Genomic DNA, 25,620 nt, shown 5'->3' with positions numbered 1-25,620 from the left:
ACTAACTTAGTCAACCAAACTTCCAAGTGAAAGCACTCAAGTCCTTGGAAGTTAAAAATCCATCAGGCTGCTCAAGGGTGCTCCATGGCCAGTTTTATTGCTATACCAAATTCAAGAAGGATGAGTAATTGGGTTTAAAAAAGGGGTGGGAAGAAAAAAAAGCACCTTTGAGACTACAAAGGTCATCATAAAAGAAGACACAAGTAATTGATAGCAAATCCTTTCAGGGTTTAATTAGGAAAATTGTAAGTTCTGATGGGGGAAATAAAAGGGACCACATTTCCAAAACCAAAAAAAAAAGAAAAAAAAAAGAAAAAAAAAAAGAAAAAAAAAAAAGATACTAAACTTGAATAAGCAAGAAATTTTAATTAAGCCTTGGTGGGTCAAAGGAAAATTAAAGTGGGAGGAAAAAAAAACAAAACCAAAAAAACCAACTTAGTATCCTAATTGGTTTTGACATGCTTCACAAGTTGTTGTTTTTTTTTTAACTCAGGAAACAATGAATAGGGAGAGAAAAAACCTGCTAAAATCTTTAGAATTTACACAATTCTATCCCTAACTACAGACAGCATTATTTGGTACAATGTGTATTTGTGGATGTACATGAACAGTATATATATTATCCGGATCATGTTGTGCTATGTACACATCTTTACAATTCTTCCTGAAGGTTAAAGCAGTTCATTAGATTTCAAAATGCGTAATCATCTTGTGTTGGCACTTGTTAGGCTCTTGTCAGCATTGATAACTGGCATGTTTTATTGCAGCCCAGTTCCAGCCAGTGTTTGCCAACTTGTAACAACAGAAGTCCAGCAATAGGTGGGTAGAGTGCAGGAAAAAAAACAGTGCCATGTTTCTCAATTGGAGACCTGCAAAGAAATCACAGGTATTAAAATAAAACCCCTCCTCACCCTCAATTATTTTCAAGATGTGAATTAAGTTTTTCAAGCTCCAGAAGATTAACTATTACTTGTTCAAGAGCTTCACATACCTCTGAACAGAAGATGGATAAATCCAAACTCATCACCTGAGAAAGCCTGGAGTTAGTTGAGCACACTGTGTGTCCAAGCTCAATTATGAGACTTTCTGGCTCCTGTACCTCGTGTTGCTTGTCGAGTGCGCAGCGTGCAAAGCTTTGATTATTCACACACAGGGCTAAACGTGGCAGATTTATCACTGAAAGTCTGTGCATTACTTACTGTGAGAGGCAGGTACAGCAGTGCTCAGCAAGCACTGACACCACAGCCCCCAGTCACACTGGGCTGGTTTGAAACCAGCTGTGGCCCCTTCTCATCCAACTCCCTGCCCATCGCTCACTTGGGAGGAGTCACCAGACTTAGAAAAGCTTTTGCCTTCCAGAAAAGCAACACAGCCAATTACTTAAAATATTTGTCAAGAGCATTGTTTCACTATAGCTAAGTTCAACATGGCAACAGAGCTGAGGTTAGTTAAGGATACTCTGGAGTGTTACTCACAGTTACTCCCTTTCTCCAAGACAGGAAAAAAAAAGTCAGCAGCATTAACAATTATTGCACTCCAGTTATAGGCAGTACAAGACTTTCTGTTCCTTTGCTTAGTCTTTTGGTCAATATTAAGCATTTTTTATGTTTAATCCATACTGGGGAAAGTTCCTTTCAATCAAAGCATTTTTGCAAAGAGGGACTGCAGAACTAATTTGTCACAGATGGAGCCTTCCTCCAACACCCCCCTCCATGTTTACAAAAGGGTAAGAAAGGAACTCTCTCCTGTACAACTGTGATTTAAAAAAACTACCCAGCAGAAGAATGTAGTAAGCTGCTCTGGTTCAGTCTGAACTACATACAGTGCCATATTTCTGTCCCTGTGAATTATGTATGCTGTAGGTAACCAGTAAATGTGGATTTGGGGTTTGCCAGCCAAATGGGTCAGAGCAGTTTATTTGCCAAACCAACCATTAAGAAAAGGCAGCTTCAACATGAAGTTCTGTTTTGCTTTGAAAAGCAAGAGTGGGAAATTATTAGCTCATGGAGGAAGTTTTCCCTTGGCATACCCAAGATAAAGTGACCAAAGGCCAGGGATTTAAGGGCCATGCTTTAATACAGAGCTTACTACAAGAGGTTATTTTAAAAAAATGTCCCATTAAAACCGAGATGGGATCGTGTAAATTAGAGTAAGTATCTTGAGCCAGAAGCTCTTTAACAGGGTGGCAAAAAAAATGCAAATATCACATCAGCTACTCTCAGGTCAAAACTTGTCCAAGCTCTCAGATATGCCACAGTTCAGTTTCCAGGCAGAACACAGCTGGTTTTATGAAGCTTTTCCCAATCCTTCCTCACTAAAGATGTTTCTTGGGCTGCTGAAGAGAACACCACCTTTCTTGATATTATTAACTGGTAATATCTCAATTTGATGCTTTCTGCTGTGCCAGGAGATTTTCTGTTAAAACTTCCATAGATACCTGAAACAAACCCTTCTCAGTGGTTCCTGGCAACCTCACTGAAGTCTCATTTAACTCCTATGTGCAACATGCCACCAACATCTGCAAGATAATCCACAACTCCTAAGATAACAAGACTTTTAAGATGCTTTTAAGATTCTAGTAAGTATTCTTCACAATAATGAATATCAAGGAATTGTCACCCCCTTCTATTACAGCTCCAGTAACCTCTAAGTGCCATTAATAAAGCAGGATGAATTTTGATAAAGAGAAGTTCAACTTCTGAACAGCATAAAACACAAGAATACAAGAGAAGTTCCCCAATTTTGGCAGAACAGGCTGTCAAGTTCTTTTAGTCTTTAGTACTGCATACAGGAAAAGAGCTCCACTGAGATCATGCAGCTGAGAAGAAAGGTTTGGGAGTTTCTTTTTGCTTTTGAGGGGGAGAAAAATACTTCAGCAACACTTAAGCAGGAAATCCTCAACTCAGGTAACTGACTCATCTTGAGAAGGATACTTACCCTGAAAAAAGTGAAGCTACTAGCTGCTGAATAAGTGTCACTCAAAAGCAGTTTCTTGGCTTTTTCTTACACAGCGGGCAACTTTTCTTTTAAATTCTCCATTTCTGTCTTCTCTCCATTCTTTCTGTAATTGAATAGACAGCTTTCAGATGTCAGTCCTACAACAAGGAGTTGTACAAGCTCTAGGAAGACTCTTGTTGTTTATGTTTTCAGACATTAGCCATCTAGTCAACACCTAAATTTGCTTACAATCATTGAGCTCCTCACTGAAAACCTGTGATATTCAGGACTGTCTAAAGTTTGCTCTGGGTTTCTGTGCCAGCTGCTTACAAGACAGTGAGGATGTAATTTTCCCCTTGGATTAGGCACACTCCAAGACTAACCTGGTGGCTTACCAGTATTTCACACTGTCTGTGGTAAAACCTATTTGCTTCAGCCTGCAAAGTAGCAGCAAACTCAACAAGCTGTTGTTATGTGTTACAGACAGTGTCTTTAACTGCAGTGGTGAGAAGGGTACACAGGTACTGTGAGCCAGCAGTTACTCTGAGATTTTTTAAAAGACAGTTTCAGTTCCCTTCAATCTAGGCAGGACACTCCAGGACAGAAATACAGAAGTCACAGTCTCTAGAAGAGGCACAGCAGTGTCCTTCGAAAGCAAACACTCCCAGTTAGATATGGCTGTAAGACACTGGCTCTGTGAGAAAGACCTTGGGAGAACACTCAGCTCACCTACGGGGCTGGGCTCTGTGACAGGGATCTGGTTTCAGAGCTGCAGAGATGAAGAGCCAAGATAAAGATGAGCAGGAAGATAGGTAAGAGGGAAGTCTGAACCCAGAGATGCACCCATCAAGGTATCACAAAAACCTACACGAGAAAGTGCAGCCAGGTTTGTTTTGTGCCAGGCTCACAAGGAGCTCAGATGAGAGCACAGGAGCACCAGGTGTGGTTAAGATTGATGTGCTGGGCACTGCCTTCCAGTCAGAAGTGGTGGGGAAAATATAAAGAACCCCTTATTTCATGAAGTTCTCCAGTTCTTAGTTTCTGATACAAGCAATATATTCTTACTGCAGGGGTGAGGGAAGGGGTTAAAAACCCCCACATTGTCTCAGCTGATGCAATCTAGCACACAGCACCTTTTCAGCCCCACCTGGAGTGGAGGCTGTGGTACATTTCAGTGATAAATGGCATACCCTACCATCCATCACCTCCAAGCTCACCTAAACAATCAGCATGTTGGAGAGCCCAGCACGTCTTTACTCTTCTCTGAAAGCACAAATAAGGCTACTAATAATTAGTTTGTTCTTTTTCAGCAATTCATGCAGCAAACATTTGGTTCCTTGGACTGGGACATAGGACAGCTTACACAAGATGGCTTAAAGCCAAGAAAAGCATTGAATTTGTGCCCTCTGAGCTTCAGAGTCTTAGTTTTTGTTTCTACTTTTTCTATTCATAGTTCCATGAGTTGTTCAGATTTGAATAGCAAGCAAAGTTTCCAATTTGACAGCTGATTCTCCAAAAATGGAATTTTAGGTCATGAACTGTTCTATTTGCTTTTCAAAATATCTATTCAGGTTCCTGATCCTCATTTTTCTCCCACTCCAAGAGACAGTACTCCAACATGCACAGTTCATTTTTCCTGAAAGCAGGTATATCCCCTGCTCCTATAATCCTGTGCATTGCCTGTAACACCTTATTCACTAAACTCACTTAAAAGCAGAAACTTCTGACAGCAAAGTATCTTATAGTAACTGCCCAAGTTTATTGCTGCACTAAACACAGGAGCTGCTGATTCTTCATTACCCTGAGTATGGTTTTTTGCTAATATGAAGAGATCTACAACCCAGCAGGAGAACCAACTGCTCCAGCAGCACTTCCTAAGTTCCTTGAAACATGCAATGCCACAGTCAAAAGAAGTTTCTAGTGTCCAAAGTGATGCCTCACTATTATCTTCAGCCAAATTTAAGTTTTTTTTGTTCTTTCATGCTGGACTACAAAAAACTGGTTTCATTTTTGACCTTTACCCTAAGGCAAATTCATTTTGTGTCAAACTTTCCTAAGGAAAAAAACAAAAAAAAATAAAAAACAACCCACTCCTGAAGTAGTTGTCAGAGTGAGGCACAATACAAAAAGTCTGATGTCAAGAGGGTGACAAGCACAGCTAAAACCATGTGCTTTCTCCAGGCTTAGGCCAGCTACATTCAACATGCATGAGTTTGTGAACTGAGGAGTTCTAACTGCACTTTTAGCATTTCATTAATAACTTGCTCCTGCTGGTGCTCAGCAGGAAATGTCCATATTTCCTGGGTGTCTGTTTCCACCAGCAACATGACACAAAAAGGGGAGGTCCAACACTTAAAAAGGATAAATGAGGAAATTGTTCACTGCAACTTTTTGTTTGTTTTCTGTTTTCCCATTCAATTTGTTCTACATGAGTCTGTTCCCATAATGATTTTTCAGAGAGCTCAACCACCTTTGAAAATACTCACAACATAGCAGATCAAAGGCTCCAGGAAACTACTGAACTCCCACCCACTTTGGGAAGGTATAGCTTGGCTGACAGAACAGGTTAACATTCCTTTACAAAACTCTGCATCTCACAATTCCCATCTCATTCCTCACTCCCACAGTTAAAAGAGCAGAACTTCTCCTTTATGAGAAGACAATGCTCACTGCTGAACTGCAATTCAGGAGCATGTCAGTTATGTCAGATGAGCAGGGCCTCAAGTCTGTCCCCCTATGCCCTTCCAGAACTGAGACCTTTTTTCTCTCCCCACTACAAACATTTCTCAGTCTCATTCTTATATTGTGCTCTAAACACAGCTCTTCTAGAGAGCTGATAGCTGGGTTTATACACACTCACAGCACAGGCCATGGTCCAGAATTCTGAATCAAATGCTTCCATCTCACACCTGCAGATTCACCCTGGCCTTTGGCTGTAAATCAGACCATTTTCCCTCACTCCTGAGCCAGTCAGTCTAGTCTGGGACAACCCTCCCTGTTGAGTTGAAGGTGAGATGCCCAGTAAAGCCTTTGAGTACCTTCTCAGAGCACAGACCCACACAGTCAGACCCACTGCTCTCACCCATGGGACAGGAAGACTGCTCTAGAGAGGTGAAAAACTTCCCAAGGCTAATCAGTACTTTTGTCTGACAACATCACTGCTTTTCCCAGCACAATGGCAGCCTTAGCCTGTGACAGAAAAGGTTCTTCCCAAGTTCCTGTTTGCTAAACCAGAACTGCATTGCAAGGTTTCTACACTGAAGACAATTGGCAGACCAAGGAAAGCCTTACCGCTGCATCAACATTAGCAGGAGAATCACCATTGGGATCTGCCAGCATAGAAATAACACTAATCATGATAGTTTCCACTGTGTGAATGGGAAGCCAGCGTTCCTCAGGTTTTTCATAGCCATATTTGTCTTCTCCAGGCTCATGAAGAATTGAAATGCAGACATCGCCGTTCTTGTCAACTACAAAATAGAACAAGGCATATTTCAGTCACAAACAACATGCTGGCATTTCTTCAGGACAGTCAGGAACTGCTCATCTTCATTCCAGCTACTCTGAAACACTGTTAGTGGAAACACTTTATAAAGAAGGAAAGTAATGAACTATTGCAGAACTTAAACTGTAATAAACAGGGCTTGGTGGGAGTCTGAATGTGCCTGGACTCCTGACAGAGAGGGCACACGGGGAGGAAGGGCTCAGTCTAACACCACATTGCACTTCTCAAGAATATTTATTTAGACAGGCTTCCACTACAGCCTTTTCTGTTAAGTTCAGCAAACTCAAGAGTGACTTTTTTCCACAGCAACAGCATCAGCTGGATATAACTGGAACATATTGAAATATGATTTAAACTGCTGGAATTAGAAAGTGCCTGACAAGTACTCTGGTATTTCCAGAGCTGAAACTGACACAGCATTAAAATATTCCCTTGTCCTTTTGATGGGAGCACTGTCTCCTCCCACCTTTTCAACATCTACAGTTTCTGAAGTTGAAGAATATTTTTCTTTCCCAGTAAAACCATCTTCTGTTTTATTTCACCTTCCCATCCAATCTCCATCAGTCCATAGGTAAATGAGGCATTAGGAGAAGTCTCCTTTAGAGAGACTAAAAGATTTCTTTTCATGCTTCACTAGATGAGGACAACCTTGGGCTTTCTATACTGAGCTGCCAAGTCAGTAACAGCAAGATTAAATAATTGAAGGTATAACAAAAGGCAGCTATAGAAGTCAAGTTTTTCCTCAGACTAGAATTTTGCACTTTGGAAAAAAATTAAGAAAAAAATCCCTGAACAATTACCAAGAATGCAAGAACCTACTCAGAATAACTTCTGAAAATACTTTACAAGTATTTTATGCTCTCAGAGTAGCACTATTAAAAACTCTACCATTGTTATTACTTCTCTATTAAATGAGGATGACAAAGTAAAAGCAGAGTTTCATATTTCTAACATGAACAGAAATGTATTTTATTTGTCTTCACTTTCTGCATTTTAGTTCTGAACTGCAAAAAGAAATTGAAACTTTGACATTTCTTACCATTCGGATGCCAGATTTCTGTGATGAATTTCATTTTTGGCGGCCTCAGTGGGTAGTCTTTTGGAAAAGTAAGATGAGCCTTGAAAACACCACCTTCACTGGGGAATCAAAAATATCTTAGTAGAGTTTCTTGTAAGCTTAAGCTGAAGATTGGAACTTACTGATGTTCTAAGTTTACACCTCACACAACTTAACATCATGTTGGTAATTAACAGTATCAACACTTCCATATGCAATGTAAGGAGTTTCTACATTCAGAAGATCCTTTCACAAGATACTGCCAGTTCCCCAATGTGATCTTTTTTTAGAACTGGGAAGATGTTCCAGAGGGGAAAAACCATGGGGGTGGGAAGGAGGAGGAAAAAAAAAAAACCCAACAAAAAACTGCCAAGGAATTCACCATCTGGAATCACAACTTATATTTTTTTTTCCTCACAGTACATTTATTAACAGGAAAAAAAAGGTATTGCCAATAACTGCCTTTCTCAAGTCCAGCCCAGCAGACTCCCATTTTCCTCTGCTAGAGGCCTCAGTCCTAATTTTGTGGTCTCAGTCTGCAGCAGTGAGCCCCAGGGAAAAAATGCAGAAAGCTCTGGCTGTGGGTAGAGTTTATTTAATGTATTTATTTAATGTAAAAAGACTTCCAATGCCACCTTTTCAACACTAAACTGAAGTGACTCAGGCATGACAGTGAGGTGTCCTGCATTAGTTACCCACTCAACTGGAAAACAATAATAAACAAGAGACATCCTGGTTTTATGTGGAGTTACAGGCCAGGAATAGTGCCTTTTGAAAAGGTGAAGGTCTGTATTAGATGGAAATGTTTACAGATGGAATACTTTGCTAATGTCAATAATATTTGTCCTGCTACTGTCATTTCTTCTAACTGAAGGTTGTAACAAAATTTGGAATTGCAAAGGCAGAGCAGAAAGTGGAACATGAACCCCCAAAGATGGCATGAGATGCATGGTGTGACAAGCTACTCCTCAGCAGCCACACACACACACTAAACAAGTGGTGAACAGAAAACTGTTCAGTGTGATTTTTCCTGTATTTGTAAAGGAGTAGGAATCTCTAAAGTGCACTGGCTACTGACAAAAATAACATGTTTTACCATCATTATTAACCTAAGGGGTACAGCTCCAGCAAGTGTCTCAAAAAAAACCAAAACAAAACAACCCACCAAAGAAACAAACAAAAAAACAAACGACCCCAAAAAGCAGTGCCTTTAAGTAACTTGGCTCTTTGAAGCAGCTGAGGGGATCTGAACCCACAGCATTTATTTTTCACAAGTTTTAGAAATGGCAGGCAGTTTCCAAAGAATCCTTCATCCCAGGAGAGGTGAGAATTCCAGAAACACTGTTTTAACATCCATAATGTCAAGACAAAGGAGAGCTGGATTGCATTTGTTGATGAGCCCCAAACCAGTCAAAGCCTTTCTTTCAAACTGAAAAAGTCCTTCTTTCCCTTTTTAAAGAAGCAGATCCTAAAGCTACTAGGCTGTAGGGCATCCCTGGTTGCCCCACATCAACTGCATATAAATACATGTTTTAAAGTGGATACACATTAGATATCAGTTAATGAAATACAGCTGTCAATTAAGGGAGATCAATGCCATTTTTAGCAATATTCCTTAGAAAAGGGTTTCTGTCAGTAGAGTAATGCACTAAGTCTAAAGTCTTCTCAAGCAAACTCAGAATAAATGAAGTGGTACCAGGAATGAGAGTGATGTTTGAAAGTTGTTTAAGTTAAACTATTATATATGACCATCCTCATGAAACAGCCCAGGGAAGAAAGGGCTCAACCCTGAAAAACAATAAGCAAGGACTGGAACAGAAGTTTCTTACCTAAAAGCCTCAAAAAAAGTTCAGGACTCAAAAGTGGAGTTTAAAAAACCACTATTGCAACTTTCAACACCTAAGATGACAATCAATTAAAAGCAGCATTTATTTCTTGACAATATTTATAAAATAGCCATGAGAATATAAGATGTTCAGAAAAGGTCAATAGAAGTTGGAGAAACCATCTCATGCAAGACATGAGAACCACAGTGCAGTGAGCTTGAGGAAAAGCCAAGCAATTTGATAACTGGGTTGAAATACTCACTCAAAGTCTGCTGACAGACAGACAGAACTTCATGCTGCAACCAAAACTGACTCCAGTGAACGTCACTAGGCTTTTTGTATCAGTAGCTCACCACTGCAACAGCTCCATGAGGAGAACAGAGGTCATCTTCAGGAGTGCACCTTAAACTGACCTCTCCTGGGCACAGAACCTTTCCCAGAAACTGGAGCAGGAATCACCCCAAAGTACTCCAGGTCACACGTGGAAGTTGTCCCATCTCAATCTGACAGGATTTGGAGCCAATTCTGTGGACTGCTGAGGTTTCCTCCAACTACATCCCACCTGAATGGAATATTCTCCTACCATCATGGTTTAACGTGGCACTATCAGCTGAACTAGAGCCTCCCAGCAGCAACAGCAAACAGTGGATTTTATCTGCCTTACCTACATGTGAAAGAAAACAGAAGCTGCCTCTAAGTGCACCTTTTGTCTTTCTTTTCCATACAAGTACAAAGAGATCAGTGTTGCATTTTCCCAGGGGAGCAAAGCAGTTTAGAACTTCTACATAGCAAATCCAGCTATTTACAGGTACTCTGCTAGCAACAGAGGAGCATTACCTGATTTAGCACAAGGTTTTTTGCTTGGCTTCAATTCACTAGGAGCAAACTAGAACTGGTAAATCCGAGTTCATTCAAGTTTCTGTAGAAGTATCAGTACTTACTATAGTGTATCTGGAGGACCAATAATAAGGACTTCCCATCGATAAAGATCATTGTCATCTATTAAGCCCGCTGAAAAGCCTTCCACTGGATTTTTGTTGAGCTCTGTGTAGGAAAAAGAATTTAAGAGAACTTTAAGTGTCTATAATACACATTTGCTGGTTTAGCTCCTGTGCCCATACAGGACCAAAAACCCCCATGACATTTGGTGCTTTATCATGGCCTGAGTGAGTGCCCTCAGCTCCCCCAGCACCAACACTTCTGTCAGAGCTGGGACCATGTCTGACCCTAAAATTCTGGGCAACGTGAGCACAAGGGCCAGAACAACACCCAGCTATGGGGCATGGTATCCTAAACTAGATACCAACGAGTGTTTAAGTTAGGAAACTTCTAATAATATAGGCTAATAATAATATAGGCTATAATATATCTAGTAACAGCTTTTAATAAGTCAGGCTGTCTAACAATACAAGAGCTTTACAAGAACCCCAAGGAGCCAGCTTAACTAATGTCTGCCTTTAACTCTAGAAAATGTTAACAACAGACCAAAGTCACATTATGTTTTTATTTAAAAACAACATTCTACTTTGTTTAAATGATTTTTCTTTCAGACTCTGAAAGCATTTGAGACCTGTGCCAGTGAATTCTGGAGAGAATGATTTACTATACTTTGAACTAGTACAAGAGGACATGGAAGATAAGCTGCTGTGCTGTTCAGATATACAGTTGTGTGTCTTTATTTCTTCCTTTTGCTTCACAGTTCTTTTCCACCAGTGACAAGCTGTAGAGCATTCTAAGTGTACAGGCTACTTCATAGAGTCACTGCCAGATAGAGGCTTCACTGGGAATAGCTACACACAAATCAAGTCACAGCTAGGTCTAGACTCCACTGAACTTCTGTTATCAGCCTGCTCCAGAAAAAAAACCTGTAAGATCTGGAATTAAACCCTCCAATGAGTTTTGTCTATAATCCAGTGGTGGGGGTAGGAAGGTGAGAACATCTATTAACTGACAGCTTCAAGTCAGAAATCACATTAAAAGCCATATTTATGAGAAATAAATTCAAATTCTTCATCCAGCATTTCCAACGGTACACACAAAGTCCTGATAGATCTTAGGTACTTAGGATACAGGAAGGGGGAAGTTACTCCTTCAATGGGTCAATAATTTGCAGATTAAATTAAGAATGGTAGTTATTGTGGAAAAAAATACAAAAAAAGCCAACCACCCATACTTATTTTAACCTGTCAGACTCTATGCAGTCCTCATTATTCTGTTCCACGGCACAGCTTGTCCACATATTCCCATTTTGCAAACCTAAAAAAGACTTAAGAGGGCCTTCTAATGCCCTCAGGCACATGCAGAGGAACTTCAAATGAGAACCTTGTACCTTTCTGGAGAAAAAGCTGCCATGAAATCCAAACTGATTTGCTCATAAGCTTGCAATCATTACTGACCAGTTAAGTTGTGAACTATTTAAAGTGTGGCTGAAAAAGGCAGGAAGAATCAATTCAAGCCCTACACAGAGGAGTCTAAGTCCACCCAGGGTAAACAAAGTGCTCAGCTCACGTGAAGGAACCAAGGTCCTGAAGAGGGAGAGAGCAGGAACATCAACTTCAGTCATTACTAATTTAGTCAAACTTAGCCACAAAGATGACCCAACTCTAAAATCCCAAGGGACACATGGCAAGGGGTTTTCCTAGGAGCTCCTCAGAAGGGTGTAATCAGGAGGTAAGGTCAGGCACCCAGCCCCCAAGGTGCAGGACAAAGCTCTGGGTAAAAAGAAAGAAAAGTAACATCACAGGCTCTCTAAGCAAGATGCAAACCTCAAACCCAAAGGCTACAGCATGGCCATGCCTCCTCTAAGCAAATCAGTTTTCAGACTCTGGTATTTATGAAACTTTGTGGAAACAGCTGCACAAGCTTGGGTAACTATTTAATCTTAGCTGAAAGGGCAGATAGCCTAGGTGAGCAGCTCACTTTAAAAGAGTTTCACCACTCTCTTACTACCTCTTTAATACAAAGATTTCTTCAGCATGGTCTATTAAAAGTTCCACCACCTCAGTAGTTGAATATAACCTGCTTTTTCAGGCAGGATTTCATTAAAAAATTGCCTATTGCTTGTGAAAAAAAACATCTCTGCTCAGGACATTTACATCATCCTTTCAGATATTATTAATACTGTAATACAGAATACCCACTGTAGTAACTACAGAAGTCAGAATTCAAATAATGGGTTTTACTATCTCACCTAAGACTTTCAAACTTGAATTTAAGCCTGTGAAACAAGTCCCATCATTTCTGCATTTCCACAGAGAAAAAAGGATTTGTGCAGAGTTGTGTGTGAACTGCTGTAACCCAAACTGCTCACATTCAGCTTCTTTATTGTTTGCAAGTTATCACTGCTCACTGATAAGACTTTAAAAACTGCCAGAACTTGACTAAAAAAATTCAGAATGTTTCTCTCTATTTAAATATGCCACATTATTTCCAAAGCCAATATACAGATTTTCTTCTCTATTTCTTAACATGTACTGTTTCAATTTCTTTCTACATCTGTCTCAGCCTCAAACAACTTTATCCCTAAGTAATTCAAAACATTTTTGTGTATTTATTCCCAAAGAGAGACTGCTCTTGCACTCTGACTCTCACCTAGGACCATGTAGCACTATACTGGCAAGAGAACTTGGGAGAAAGAGCAAGATTCCTGGATGCCAAGTCCTTTAATGCAGAACATCTGTAAACTGTATGAAAGGGACAATCATCGACAAAAATCTTCAGTTAAAGCAGTTCAAGAAGATTGCTTAGTGGATGTTGCCTGTAAAGCAAATGAGCACATCACTTCTATTACAGGAGGTGCCATCAGTCTCAGCTTGTGAAAAGGTTCTTTTCCTTCCATGACAGCAGTTTTGAAGCACAGCTCAAGCAGCTGCTGATTGCAGAAACACTCTTAGAAAAACAATGAATATAAGCTCATGCACCTTCTCCACGAGAGGTATGCAGAGTTACCATCAGCAATTTAAAAATGAGCTTTTCCATCCAGATTATTTATGTTAAACTAAACAACACGGCTGGCAGGCAGACAAAAAAGGAAGTCTCAGGAAAGTTCTGCACTGAGACATGAAAAGCATCATCCTTGGCTGCCTTACCATGCCAGTAGCTGCTACTCATTAAAACCTGCAAACACCAAGGGCCCAGTGTTTGTTTGGCTCTGTTTTTTTTCCCTGGATATAGTGAGTGCTGTGTAGCAGAAAAGTTAAGCAGCAGTACCACCTGTCTCTAGCCTCTCTCTGCACTGGCTGAGGCCCCCACAGCAGTGAAATCCCTGCACCAAAACCCCCAGGGAGCAGCGATGCAGGCAGGGCACAAAAGGACCTCAGAGACACAGCTCAGCGACACAGGGGCTGCTGCCAGGCCAGGCCGGTGTCACTGCCCCTGGGCGAGTGACACTGAGGGAGTGACACCAACACGGCAGCCAGGGCAGGACGGGACACCTGCTCCCTGTGCCTGCCAGTCCCCAGCAGGCACAGCATTAACTGCTTGCAGCCTGGACAGGAGCTTCCCCAGACAAACGTGGTGAAGCAGAGGACTCGGCTCCCTTCTCCAGGAGGGGAGAGGGGAACCAGCTCTCAGTGCAGGGCCCCTACAAAGCCCTGAAGAGCTGCAAAAGCAGAAAAGCCCGACACATGTGAAGAATTGGATCCTTACACATTATTCTTCCAATAGCTTTACTTTGAGATTTTTTTTTTCAGCTAAAGATATGCTGTGCTTTTTAAACATGAACGAGTACATTAACATATTTCCATTATGTCCATACCTAACTAAATGCCATTTACTTGCAACTACTATATATTAGTCTGTTGTTCAGCATTTCTGACAGTATTTTTTGCATTTCTGATTATTTAATAGGCATTTTTCTACTCAGCAAAATAAAACAAAAATCCAAAACATTCACTCAGTGTAGAAGCAGTTTCAGGTAGAGCCCTTTGCAGACCAAGCAGCAGCTGACAGCCAAAGCAGCACACACCTGGACAGCTGCCAAGCAGCAACATACTTGGAACAGAATCCAGTGTCTGCTTATAAATTAGACATTCAGTTCCTTTAATCCCAGTCCTGAACCTGGAATTAAATCCAATACCTGATTTGGGAGGTGAGGAAGACTAAAGGCCCATAATCCAAGAGAGTTGTTTAAATCCAGAACAGCTTTTCAAGCCCCATGGCTCCCTTTGCACATGATCTGCCACACAACACAGTCTCTCCCTTTAGCTCTTACTAGAGCAGAACTAAGTTACCATTGCCTTAAACTTGAGCCAACACAGTACCATGGGCTGCACTTCCAGTTTCAGTGTTTAGTTTACATCAAGCTACTGATGTTCCCACACTCACTGAAACTGCCTTTATATAAGCCCAGAGACTTCACCAATCCCAGAGCAAAACAGCATCAACAGAAATGACTAAGCAGAAGGAGGCCCACAGCTCCCTAGAACAGCTATGTAAGGCATCCAAACTTTTCAGCCTGACACCCAGACAGCCACTGCAGATCAACTCTTTCAGTATTTGAGCTACAGTACAGTACAGAGCTTCAAAAATATGAGTTCCTAGAGTTTTTTAATAGCAGCCTCTTTAGTAAGTTACACAGTGTGTGAGTTTTGTGCAGCCAGTGAACAGAGTACAACACAAAACCAGACTAGGGAGCCCAAGTCCTGGCTAAGGTGTCTGGATAAACCATCCAGCTGGCTTACACAGCTCTCAGAGCAAGCAGGCTATTCTAACACTTTATATCTGCTGCACCTTAGACTTGTGCTGTCTCAGCACCAGTCCAGGAGCTTCCAACAACTGTTCACACTGAATATCCTCATTCTAGACTCTTCTTCTCTGTATCCCACACTGTGACTTCCCTATAGCCCTATTACTTCACTGAGGTCACTTACAATTTCCAAAACTTTCCTCCACGCAGGACCCAGCTGTACATCTCAGATTCTAAAGAACCAGGGCTGAGATTATGATAAAGTAACATGATCTCTCTGTGGAGATGTATTCCCCAAGCTCTCCATTTCATCTTTCATCATGTTCTGTCTTGCTCCACAAGCTCATCCAAGAAGTTCAGACAAAAGGTAGCACCAAATATGCACACACTCCTGATAGCCACTGTGGGAGTGACAAACAGACAACACTTAGAACAGATTAAGCCTCTGAAGGACATGGCAATTATTTTGAAGGGAGACTACAGTAGTAAAGACAAACCTGTCTTTAGCAGAGATTCTACCAATCATTTCAGTAGAAGCTTTAGGTTTGACTTTAGCCTGCAACTAACTAATTTCCAGTGCTCCACACATCACTCTTCTTAATGAGGGCAGCACTTCAGACATTTACAAATCAAATTTTCTGAGCTCAGAAAATTTGTAAGAAGGGTTTCAAAATAACAGGCAAGCTGCATCTCAGTGCAGTGCTACACATGTTTATGTACTGCTCCACTTGCCATCTCCTCAGTTATACCTGTGAAGTCTTCCTTAGATTTGCACAGAAGGAGAGAGGACAAGGCTGGATGTTTCTTGTTTGATTTTTGGTTTTATCCCAGTTAAATTCCTAGCCATAGCCATAGTTCAGCTTTGCAAACAAGTGGAGAGCAGCACTAGCCCAAAGTCCCGAAAACTGCCACTAGTATGAGGATTAAGGTACCAGAGAAATGGACATTGGAATTATTTTATGAGTAACACATCACATTATTCTCGAATTAAGCTAAAAATTGAGTTCCTTGACTCTGTATATTCTGTAGCTGCATGGTCATAGCAGTCATGACATACCTGGAGACAGACAATTGTTAGTTTAGATGAGTTATTTATGGAAAACTGAGTCCTAACACATCAACCAGGAACTTGCAGGTCTTTGGTATTGCCTTGGCTCTTAAGGAGCTCCCCACAATCCCTTAAGCCCATGGAGGTGGACATCAGCAGACATTTCATTGCTCCTTTAGATTTCTCTCTCACGGGTCTCTAAAGCAGCTCTTAGACAGTCTCAAGTGGACACAGACACCCAGCAACTGCTCTAACCTGGCAACCCCATTTCCCCAGCCCAAAGTCTGTTCCTGGGCACCATTTCACCTGAGGGTCCTACAGACAGGCAACAAACAGTCACAAGCTATTCTGAGGCATTTCCCTTCTGCAGCACTCTTCACACATGGACCCTTCTGTGTGCACACACTCAAACCAGTCCTTTTCCAACATCCCATGCTATACAAGGAAGGTCTGCCTCCCCCTCCCTCAATGCCATTATTTGCCATTAAGCAAACATCTAAACTTAAGTTACTGTGGACCACATTGTGCCTACTAAGCCCACAAATCTCTTCTTTCAAAACAATGTGGTGTTGCAATTACTTTCCTGTCCAAATCACTGGAAATAGAAAACATACTCATCTGATGAAAACCTTTGAATGCCTTAGTGTTGTTTGAAGTTTTGAAACTTATGCTCCCAGAATTAAGGTTCTCAGAAGAAGTTCAGAATATATGTTCAAATTACCATCAGCCATGTAATTTTGGTAGAAATCAAGGTAAAATATTTCCTGAACAGCCTTCTTTGACTAGACTGCTAGAAGCATGCTGTGCATCACATCAGAGCAGAATCCAGCACAGTTACACCACTCAGCTTAAAATGGAGGTTGAATAAGGTCTGTTAAAAGACCACAACAAAACCATTCCCAGTAAGTTCTGAATTTTAAGGGGAAGAGCTATGAGGAAGGGAAAAACAAGGATAGCAAAAAGAATTGGAAGAAGCCTGATTGGGAAACCCAGATGTAAAAGGAAGCAATTATGTCAGCAGGGAATATTCAGTGCAGTGCTTTGCCCAGAGTCACCTGCAGCACAGAGCCATATTCATCTGTCACACTCAGTGTCACAGAAATGCCACCTCCACTTTGTCCTCCACGTTTCATGCCTGTTTTCACTCTTAAGAGTTCGACAAGTATTCAATGGGTACCTGCATTTGAGATGGTCACCCTCAGCAGCATTCAAGAGATCTTATCAGGGTAAGTGGTTCCTGAGGCACCATTGATTATCCCATCCCAAAGCAGGTGTCAAAAACAGGTCAGATGAATCACACTCTACACACACTTATTTCTCTCACCTGCAAAGAGACTACAAGTTTCAGATGCCTGCTGTACACAACTGCTGGAATTTGGCAGGACAGGTGCCATTAATGTAGCAGAATTTACCATGGACAGGACAAGTTGATTAACTCCTTAAAAGCTAATTATCAATAGACTAAAGCTAAGGAAAAAAAATCCATCCAAGTATCTTCTGAGCAGTCACATACACGTTAATCATGAAACAGCACCGCTGCACAGAGCCAAGGGTTCTAAGATGAGTTTGGTTCACAGACAAAACCAGAACAACATTAGAAATCCACTGCAAAGGCTCTATGCCATGCCTGTGCCACAGGGAGGTATTAACATCTGAGAGACCTGTTAACATCTAAGCTGTTGTGCAAGCAGAGAACAATTTTCCAGCTTGTTTTCTCTCCTGCTTATAATATGAATAACAGGTTTGCATATCCGAACTTGAGCCACATTGTTATCTAGAATTGTTTAAAGACATTCCTTTAAATGACTCCTGACAGCACCATCTTCTAGATCAACAGCAAATGCCAGCCAGCTAAAAAAACAGCCAGCTTGACCTATGAGGTGTATGATGACAGCACAGAAATACATTTCCCTTAACAATCCACACACAGAGACTTGTATGGGAAAACCTTTACAGAGGGTTTCTATCAGAAAGTTTTTATTATTCTAAACCTGTGCAACAACTGCTAACATTTCTGTCCAGGAGAGCAGATATTTTTATGGAACCCCATTTCAATTAGATTGCTATACTTAGTGTTCTTCCAAGGCCTGGATATCTGATCTCTGCTCCAGCTGATATGCCTTGGACTTGAGAGTAGGCAAGAACAGCAAGTATGAACGTTCACACTCGCAGAGTGGCCTAAAGCTCAAGCCTACTAGAGACTGTAAGTGAAAGACCTCAAGACCAGACCCTGAAAGGTAGGCACACACCACTGAAAACTGAAGCAGAGGTGCAGCTGGGTGAGAGCAAAGGCCTGCACTGCCCTGACTCCATTCCCACACACTGGAACAAAAAGCAGACAGGAGTTTCAGGAGTCACACACCCTCTTCCTCACACAAGCCACCTGCTCTCCTTTCTCCAGGCACCCAAGTCTGCACACTCATTTTAGTATTTAGTTAGTTCTTGCTTTCAGAAGAGCAGCCACCCTTCAGATCAGTTCCACTTCATTAGAACCCCATCTCTATGCTAGGAACAAACTGTTGTATTTTACATCAAAACAGAAGTTGATTAAACACACTACAGGAAGAAAATTTAGCAGAATGCCTACTTGAGGCAAGCAAGTTTCACCTACAAAGGTCACTTATTTTCAAACTGTTTAACACAGGGCATTGGGGGTACTAAAAACCAACTTGTACCAATCACAGAAGGGACCAAGTAATCCCACATTAGTTGAATATGCATGTATTGTTCCAAGTCTGTCTTGCACTGAACAGACATTTCAACAACACACAGAAAAGTCAAGGCAGAATCAGCTATAATTACATGTGGCTTCATCTGAAGACCATTCACTCTGCTTGATTTATCCCTATCAGTTTCTCCTAAATACACACATATACAGCCAATCAATAAATCCTTTGTTGGCAATTCTGCAGCAAATAACTACAACACTGAGGCTGGAATCAGCACCAATCACAGAAGTCAAGACATTTTAGTTGGCTTTTGCATGATTTAACATCTCCAAATGAAGCTCTTCCCAACAAAGCAGAAATTCTGATGAAAGTATTTTCTCAAATGGTATTAATTTTGCTCCTTACTTCAGAGGATCTCCAGCAATGTCCTCCCATTCCACTATTCTCAAACCAAACATGAATAAATCACTGTACTGCCAGATCCAGATATGCCCTTCCTTTGGTGTAACTTACAATGCCTTGTTTGGGGGGAGCAGAGAAGGAAAGAACTCACTCAGAGCTACTGGCAAGTTTGGTTCTTTCCCTGAAAGATTAGTAAGCTGACCTAGGCAGAGCCAAGGCAGTGACTCCTTGATGAGGCAGGTTCTTGCTTCATCCTGTTTAAGCAAGTGGTTGAGTCATCAAGCCCTTCCATTCTGTTTAGCTAAACCTGACTTTCCAAAACTGCCAGCACCCCTGAAATTTTGCTGGTGGTGCTGTTAAAAATATTCTTTCCTTTGAAGATGCAAAGTTCAGATTATTTCTACAAGAGAAGCATTTGGAAAACTAACATGTAGCAGGCAAAGTTTGCCATTAGTCACATTTATCATGTTATTTACAGTGCAACAGAAATTCAGGCTGCTTGTGCTGCTGTAGTGATTGGAGTATGAGCAAGGCCTGTGTTTTAGCAATGATATTGTCTATAAAGTCAGCTTTGATAATTCTGTCAGCACAACCTCACAGAAACAGGATTATCTCATCTGCTGTAACAGGGCTGTCAGGGGTTAAGGTGACTGCTACACACATGCACCCCAAAAAGCATCAGGCCAAAAAAATTGATGGTTATCTAAAAACATGAAAGTCTTCTAAAAACAATATGCAGCGGTGTTTATCATTTCAGGACCAATTAAAATGCTGAGTTTTACATGTGCAGGACCTTGGAGTCCTAATTATTTGGGATAATACAGAGTATTACTGTCCATATGAACAGACCTTCACAAAGGGGATAAAAGAAAATCTAATATCAAATGAATGCTTCACTCAGAGGCACTCAAATGACTTTCTTACAGACAAACTTACTGTAAACAAAGGTGGCTTATACACCAGCCACCCCAGAAACATGCATCTCAGCCTTGATGTATAAAGTGATCTTCATTCTGCAATTCCCTCTCCATTCACTACTGAAATAGATTTTTTAAGAAGTCCTATCTAACTGCCAAAAATTCAACTAGCTCAGCATTACCCAGTAAGATTCTTCCTTAGAAGAAAGGAAAAGTTGTTCAACTGTCACATTAAGTATTTAATACAGTTTTCCAACTTGCTAGTTTTTAATTAGACATTTCTGCTTTGAAACAAAAGCTGTATACACTTTAAACTGAAATAAGGCCACGTTTCTCATATTTAAGAAAAGCATTAGAGTGGCTTTTCTGTATCCTAAGTTGGAGATTATTTACAACCCAGCTCAACTTCAGCCAACAAAGGCATGGTTATTCCCATTTCCAACGCTCCATGTTTATGTTCCAGAGAACTCGCACTTCTAGTTCCACTGTGTGCTGCTGATTTAACTGCGTCCTCCCTGTGTGAGTTTGCTGGTTGAACTAGACAAGTCTGCCTACTCTAAAGTCTCTGTGTCAGCAAGAATTTGGCAGAAAGATGAAATGAAAGTATTCAGAGACATACCTCAGTCTGTAAAACCTTTGGGCTTGACAGCGCTGGAGACTGGGAGAGAAGCTTTACACGCTGTTGTCTGCATTTCTTTTTAAAGAACATAAAGTTTTGGGGCTGTAAAAAGAAGTTATCCTCCACCAATCCCCTGGGGGGTGAACTCTGCTAACCCAGTGCTACACCAATCTACATTTTTTTAAGTTCAGGGGCACTTTTTTTCTTTTAGTTTTTCCTGCACTCTGCCTGGAAGAAATGGACAGGTCATGGCTTCTGTTTCACATTATTATCAAGCCACAAAGTGTCCCCCTCCTCAAAAAAAAAAAAACCAAAAAACAAAAACCCACCAAAAAAACAAACCAACCAAACAAACAAACAAAAAAAAAAACCAAAACCCAAACCCCCCAAAAACAAAAGACACAAAAACCCTAAAATCAAAAAGAAACCTCCCCCTCGCAAGAAAATAAAACACCCACCAAAAAAACCAAACACCACCAAAGGTAGGAACAAATATGTTTGAATTTTAAGATATTTCCAGAAGCTGCTACTGCTTACAACTAAGTAATTTGATTTGAGAGGGAACCACATTTAATTTGACAGATATCCATAGATATCTGATCCTCCAGCTCTGGTTAGACCACCCTTTTTAAATGGCTTTGATATTAAGAGATCCCAAATCATCACTTCCTTAAGACTTAAAAAACCCCCAAAGACTTAAAAAAACCCCATAAAAACTACCCAAAGTTCTTACTACTTTGAATTGTTCTTGTGCCTAAATGGGGGCAAGCACATGTCAATATAAAAACAGCTACTACACTTAGTCCCTGGGGGATCCAGCTCAGTATTTCATTAGCAAAGGCACTGTGAAACCACACAGAATTTGGGAGATTAAAACATAACCCACATGTAACTTGAAGTTGTATTTTGTGACTGTCATTGAAGGTCCCTTCTCTCTGAGCATTATCAGGATCCAGAACATGCCACTGAAGCACACAAGCATGTTGTACATGGTGCTGTGGTACCAGCTCCCTGCTCAAGTTACAAGCCAGCTTGCTTTCAAAAAAAGAAAAAAAAATCCAAGTCTGTCTTCATACACTCATTGGAGCAACTTCAGGTTGTGCTGTCAAGTTTTGCTCTGTTTGGTAAGGCCACTGGTTTACATCTCACTGACAGCCAGCAGCCTCATCAGTTGACCTATACTTTGCCAAAGTACTCAGGAATTAAAACAGCTCATTAAAGTGCTCCATGCCAGACACCTTCTTTCCCCATAATTAAGAACCAAAGCATATGGGGGACCAAACAGGTAACTACTCTGAGAACTACTGTTTAATATTCCTCCCTCTCCTGCCATTGTTTTTTCTTCTAGGCATTGAAGAGACACAGTCAGGGTCTCACCATTAAAGAATTTTTATACTCCTCAATTCCTCCACCATTGTATAGGTTTCAGATTCTCACTTCAGCCTCCCTTCATTTCTGGATACTTTGCTTCAGCTTCAAATCTGTCATTATCAAAGCACAACTGAATGATCTAGAGCAATTTAAACTAGCTTAGAGCACATAACTCACATCAGCTGTCTATTTACTGTTCTCCAAAACCCAACCACCAGGTACAACTCCGTGACTCACCACACCTGATATAGACAAAAGCTGTGTGGAGCAGAGAGACTGAGTATCAGTCCCACCAGGACAATTACCACCAGAGTGGTGGCTTTTGGTTGAGGTACAAGAAACAACGTGGGTATTGACAAAGGGACACGTTGGAGCAGGTGAGACTTGGAAGACAGTCAGCAGTAGGGAAGGGAAATCATGAAGCTCAGACTCTGCCCTATGACTTCAAGCAGCCTGACACCAGAAAAACCAGGGTCAGTCTAGTGCCAGCTCAGTTCAGATGTCACATAGGAAATTGTTTCTTCCTTTCTTAATAGGAAATAGATACGTGGTAACTTTCTCAGGTCAGTTATTCCATGTAGGACCTTTGAAGAGTTCAAGACTCTTCTTCAACACTCACCATACTTCATGCACACACAAAGTCACTTCTAATACGGTTTCAATTTCTTTTAGTACATGTAAAGGGATACCAAAGGTATTGATATTACTTAAAACAAAAGCCCCAGAATAGCTGCATGATGCAAGAAAATGGCAGCAGTCAGTGCAACTGAATCAGTAATAGGGGCAACTAGAAAAGCTCACCAGTTTTTACCAGCACACATAAAGCCTTCAGATAAGAGTGAGCAGAAAGTTAAACAGAAGCGAACCCCTAGATCTAGTAGTGTACAAATGTACTTACACATCCAACCAGTCTGTGCTTCCACAAGGCCTTAAGACCTCACAAGACCAAAAAAAGAAAAAAAAAATACACCACAGAAGCTGAATACTTACTATCAAGAGACTTCAACCAAATGTCCAACTTTCTTTTGTGGAGCACAATTACTAGATCAAAAGAGAAATTTCAGACAGCTGAACAACTATTCTAGGTTACCAAATGCTTTTTTTTATCAAGTTAGAAAGCAACTATTCTACACTATTTCCCTTTGGAGATCATGAATAGGAGAAGCTTCACATCACATCCAGTCTGGAGCTCCTCAGTAAGCCCATATCGAGGCATTATTAGCTTATCTGAACGTGCAGACACCTCACTGAGTGTCACTAATAACTTCAGCAGTTACCAGGCCATTAACAAGTAGATGCTGATGTTCAGGACTAAGGCCACAGTATGCGATTTTTAGCCACAGTACAAGATTTGTTGGGTTTTTTAAAGACCTTTATTTTAAAGGGGCAAAACGTTCTGTGCTAGTAGTTAACGATATTGAAGTTTCTCAAACTGATCACCATCCAAACCCAGAAAACAGTGCTGGAGATGCACAAACACATCATCCAGCTCGCGATACCCGGTTATGCAACCTCATCTCCTTACTGCTAACAATGCTGCTTTCCACCCTAAGGCTTCCAACGACATTAACTGAAGTTTCGGGCCAAAATCCCGCTCCGGGAATTCCTGTGCCACCCAGCGACCCTGTCCCTTTGTATGGCTACTCGGCCAACTCCAGCCAGCTTGGCGATTGCACGAGCTTAGGTACACCTGGCACACATTCCCTTGACAGGGTACGAAGCAATTTTTTTACGTAAGAGACAAAAAAGGCGACCCGATTCTCCCAAGGCACCACGCAGACCCGTGCGCTTCCTCGAGTGGCCGGCCGTATCCCGGCCCAGCAGGCAGAGGATGCGGCGAACATGTGCAAGTGGGGGAGGGAGGAAGGGAGCGCTGCCGGCTCGTTTCCCTTTAAGTGTGGCAGCGCACACATGGAGCCGCATTGTGCGGCCCCGCGCATGCGGGGCCCCTCGGCGGGGCCGGGCCGGGCCAGCTCGGCCGCCCGCCCGGGGACAAAGGGAGGGGGCGCGGCGACACCGAGCCCGTCTGACACCCCGATGACACCCCGCTCCCCTCGGCCGCCGGCCCGGCCGCAGCACCCGGGCCGTGTCCGTCCCCCAGCCCGGTCCCCAACTCCTCCTCCCCCGCGCCCGTCCCGCCCTCTCGCCCCCGGCGGACCCCCCCGCCCCTCCCCGCGGGTCCCCCCGCAGCGGTCCCACCCGCTCCCCCGCCCGCACCCGCCGCTGCCCGGTCATGTCCCCCCCGCCGGTGCCTGCGGAGCCCCCGCCGCTTCTCCTGACAACAAAGGGGCCGGCGGCCTCCCCCTCCCGGGCACGGGAGGTGAGGGGGAGCCGGCCAGGGGAGGCGGGACGAGGGCACCGCAGGTCCCCTCAGGAAGGGCTGCGAGTGCGGGGAGGCAGCCTGGGCCCGGAGTGCCTCGTTCCGGGGGTGGGGGAACGATCCTTCTTCCCCCGCTTCTTTCCGGCGCCTCAGAAACACCCCCAAACATCAGCCCGCACACAACCCCCGCGCTGCGGGACGAGCTCCGGCTCTGTTCTCCCCCCGCCAGAGGGAGACGGGACCGCAAGGGGAGGGGACGAGGAGTCCTCCAGCCTTAGTACCGGGGGGCTGGGGGGTGCCGACAAGCGCGGCCGGTGCCACTCCGCGCTCCCCCGGCAGGACGGGGACAGCCGAGGGGACGCTCCTCCACCGTGCCGGCCCCGCTCCCCTCCCCCGGCTCCCCTGGCAGCAATCGCCGGTCGGGCTCCCCCTCCCCCGCTCGGCCTAGTTCCCTCGGCTCCCGGCTGGGCACAGCACGGCGAGGGGGGGCCTAATCTCCCCTTCCCCCTCACACACACACGCACTCCCGCCCGCCCCCTCCCCGAGCCGGCGCCCCTTCCTTCCACCGCTACGGGCCGCGGCCCCTCCGAGGCCGCCCGGCCGCTGCTCCCCCGCGGCGGATCACCCGCCGCCCTCCCTTCCTTCCTCCGCCGCCGGCCCAGGTACCTGCTAGTTGTCTCCGCAGTAGCAAGGCGGACTGGAGCTCCGTCATTCTCCCCCGCTCTGCCCGGGGAGGGAGTCCCAGCGGCGGCGGGGACGGCGCGGCTCCTGGCGCTGCGAGAGGTGGCGGCGAGCGTCCCTCAGCCCGTCCGCTCCACGCCCGCCGGGGGTCTGGCTCGGCGCCGGCCGCCACAGCACGCAGGGTCCCGGGCAGGGCAGCGCGGCCGTGGCTCCGAGCCGCCCTCCGCCTCCTGCTCCGAGCCCTCAGCGCCGCCACCTCCTGCTCCCCCCGCCAGGAATTTCACCGCACTCGGGCCCGCGCAGGCGCACTCGAGCCGGCCGCCGGGCTTCCGCGCCGCCATCTTGAGAGCGGCTGAGGGGCGGGGAGCCGCGCTCGGCCGCCATGTTGGGAAGGTCCCTGCCTGCCTTTCCTGAGTCAAGCCTGAGTTAGCGGGGAGGAAGGGAGAGCGCTCCGTGAGGGGAATCTCCTCACGAAAGACATTTAGGGACACAAACTAAAGCACAGCAAGTTCCACCTCAACTTGAGGAAGAACTTATTTATGTGAGCGTGGTAGAGCACTGGGACAGACTTGTGCAGGGAGG

The 25,620-nt window shown here is 43.4% G+C and overlaps 1 protein-coding gene across 1 annotated transcript; it reads right to left on the bottom strand.

Annotated features, from left to right (window-relative positions):
* Positions 1-346: 346 nt before the first annotated feature.
* UBE2G1 (ubiquitin conjugating enzyme E2 G1) lies at positions 347-25,318 on the bottom strand. The gene is made up of 6 exons (XM_066563590.1): positions 25,024-25,318; positions 10,267-10,369; positions 7,482-7,579; positions 6,229-6,407; positions 2,938-3,061; positions 347-869 (listed from the first exon to the last, which is right to left on the bottom strand). Exons 1-5 carry the CDS (start codon positions 25,067-25,069, stop codon positions 2,975-2,977), a joined length of 513 nt encoding a protein of 170 aa, XP_066419687.1. The 5' UTR covers positions 25,070-25,318; the 3' UTR covers positions 347-869; positions 2,938-2,974.
* Between the last annotated feature and the right edge of the window lie 302 nt (positions 25,319-25,620).

Source organism: Molothrus aeneus, chromosome 20 (genome assembly GCF_037042795.1).
Source record: "Molothrus aeneus isolate 106 chromosome 20, BPBGC_Maene_1.0, whole genome shotgun sequence".
In the NCBI taxonomy this organism is placed as follows: Eukaryota; Metazoa; Chordata; class Aves; order Passeriformes; family Icteridae; genus Molothrus; species Molothrus aeneus.
This window is presented reverse-complemented; position numbering and strand designations above follow the sequence as displayed.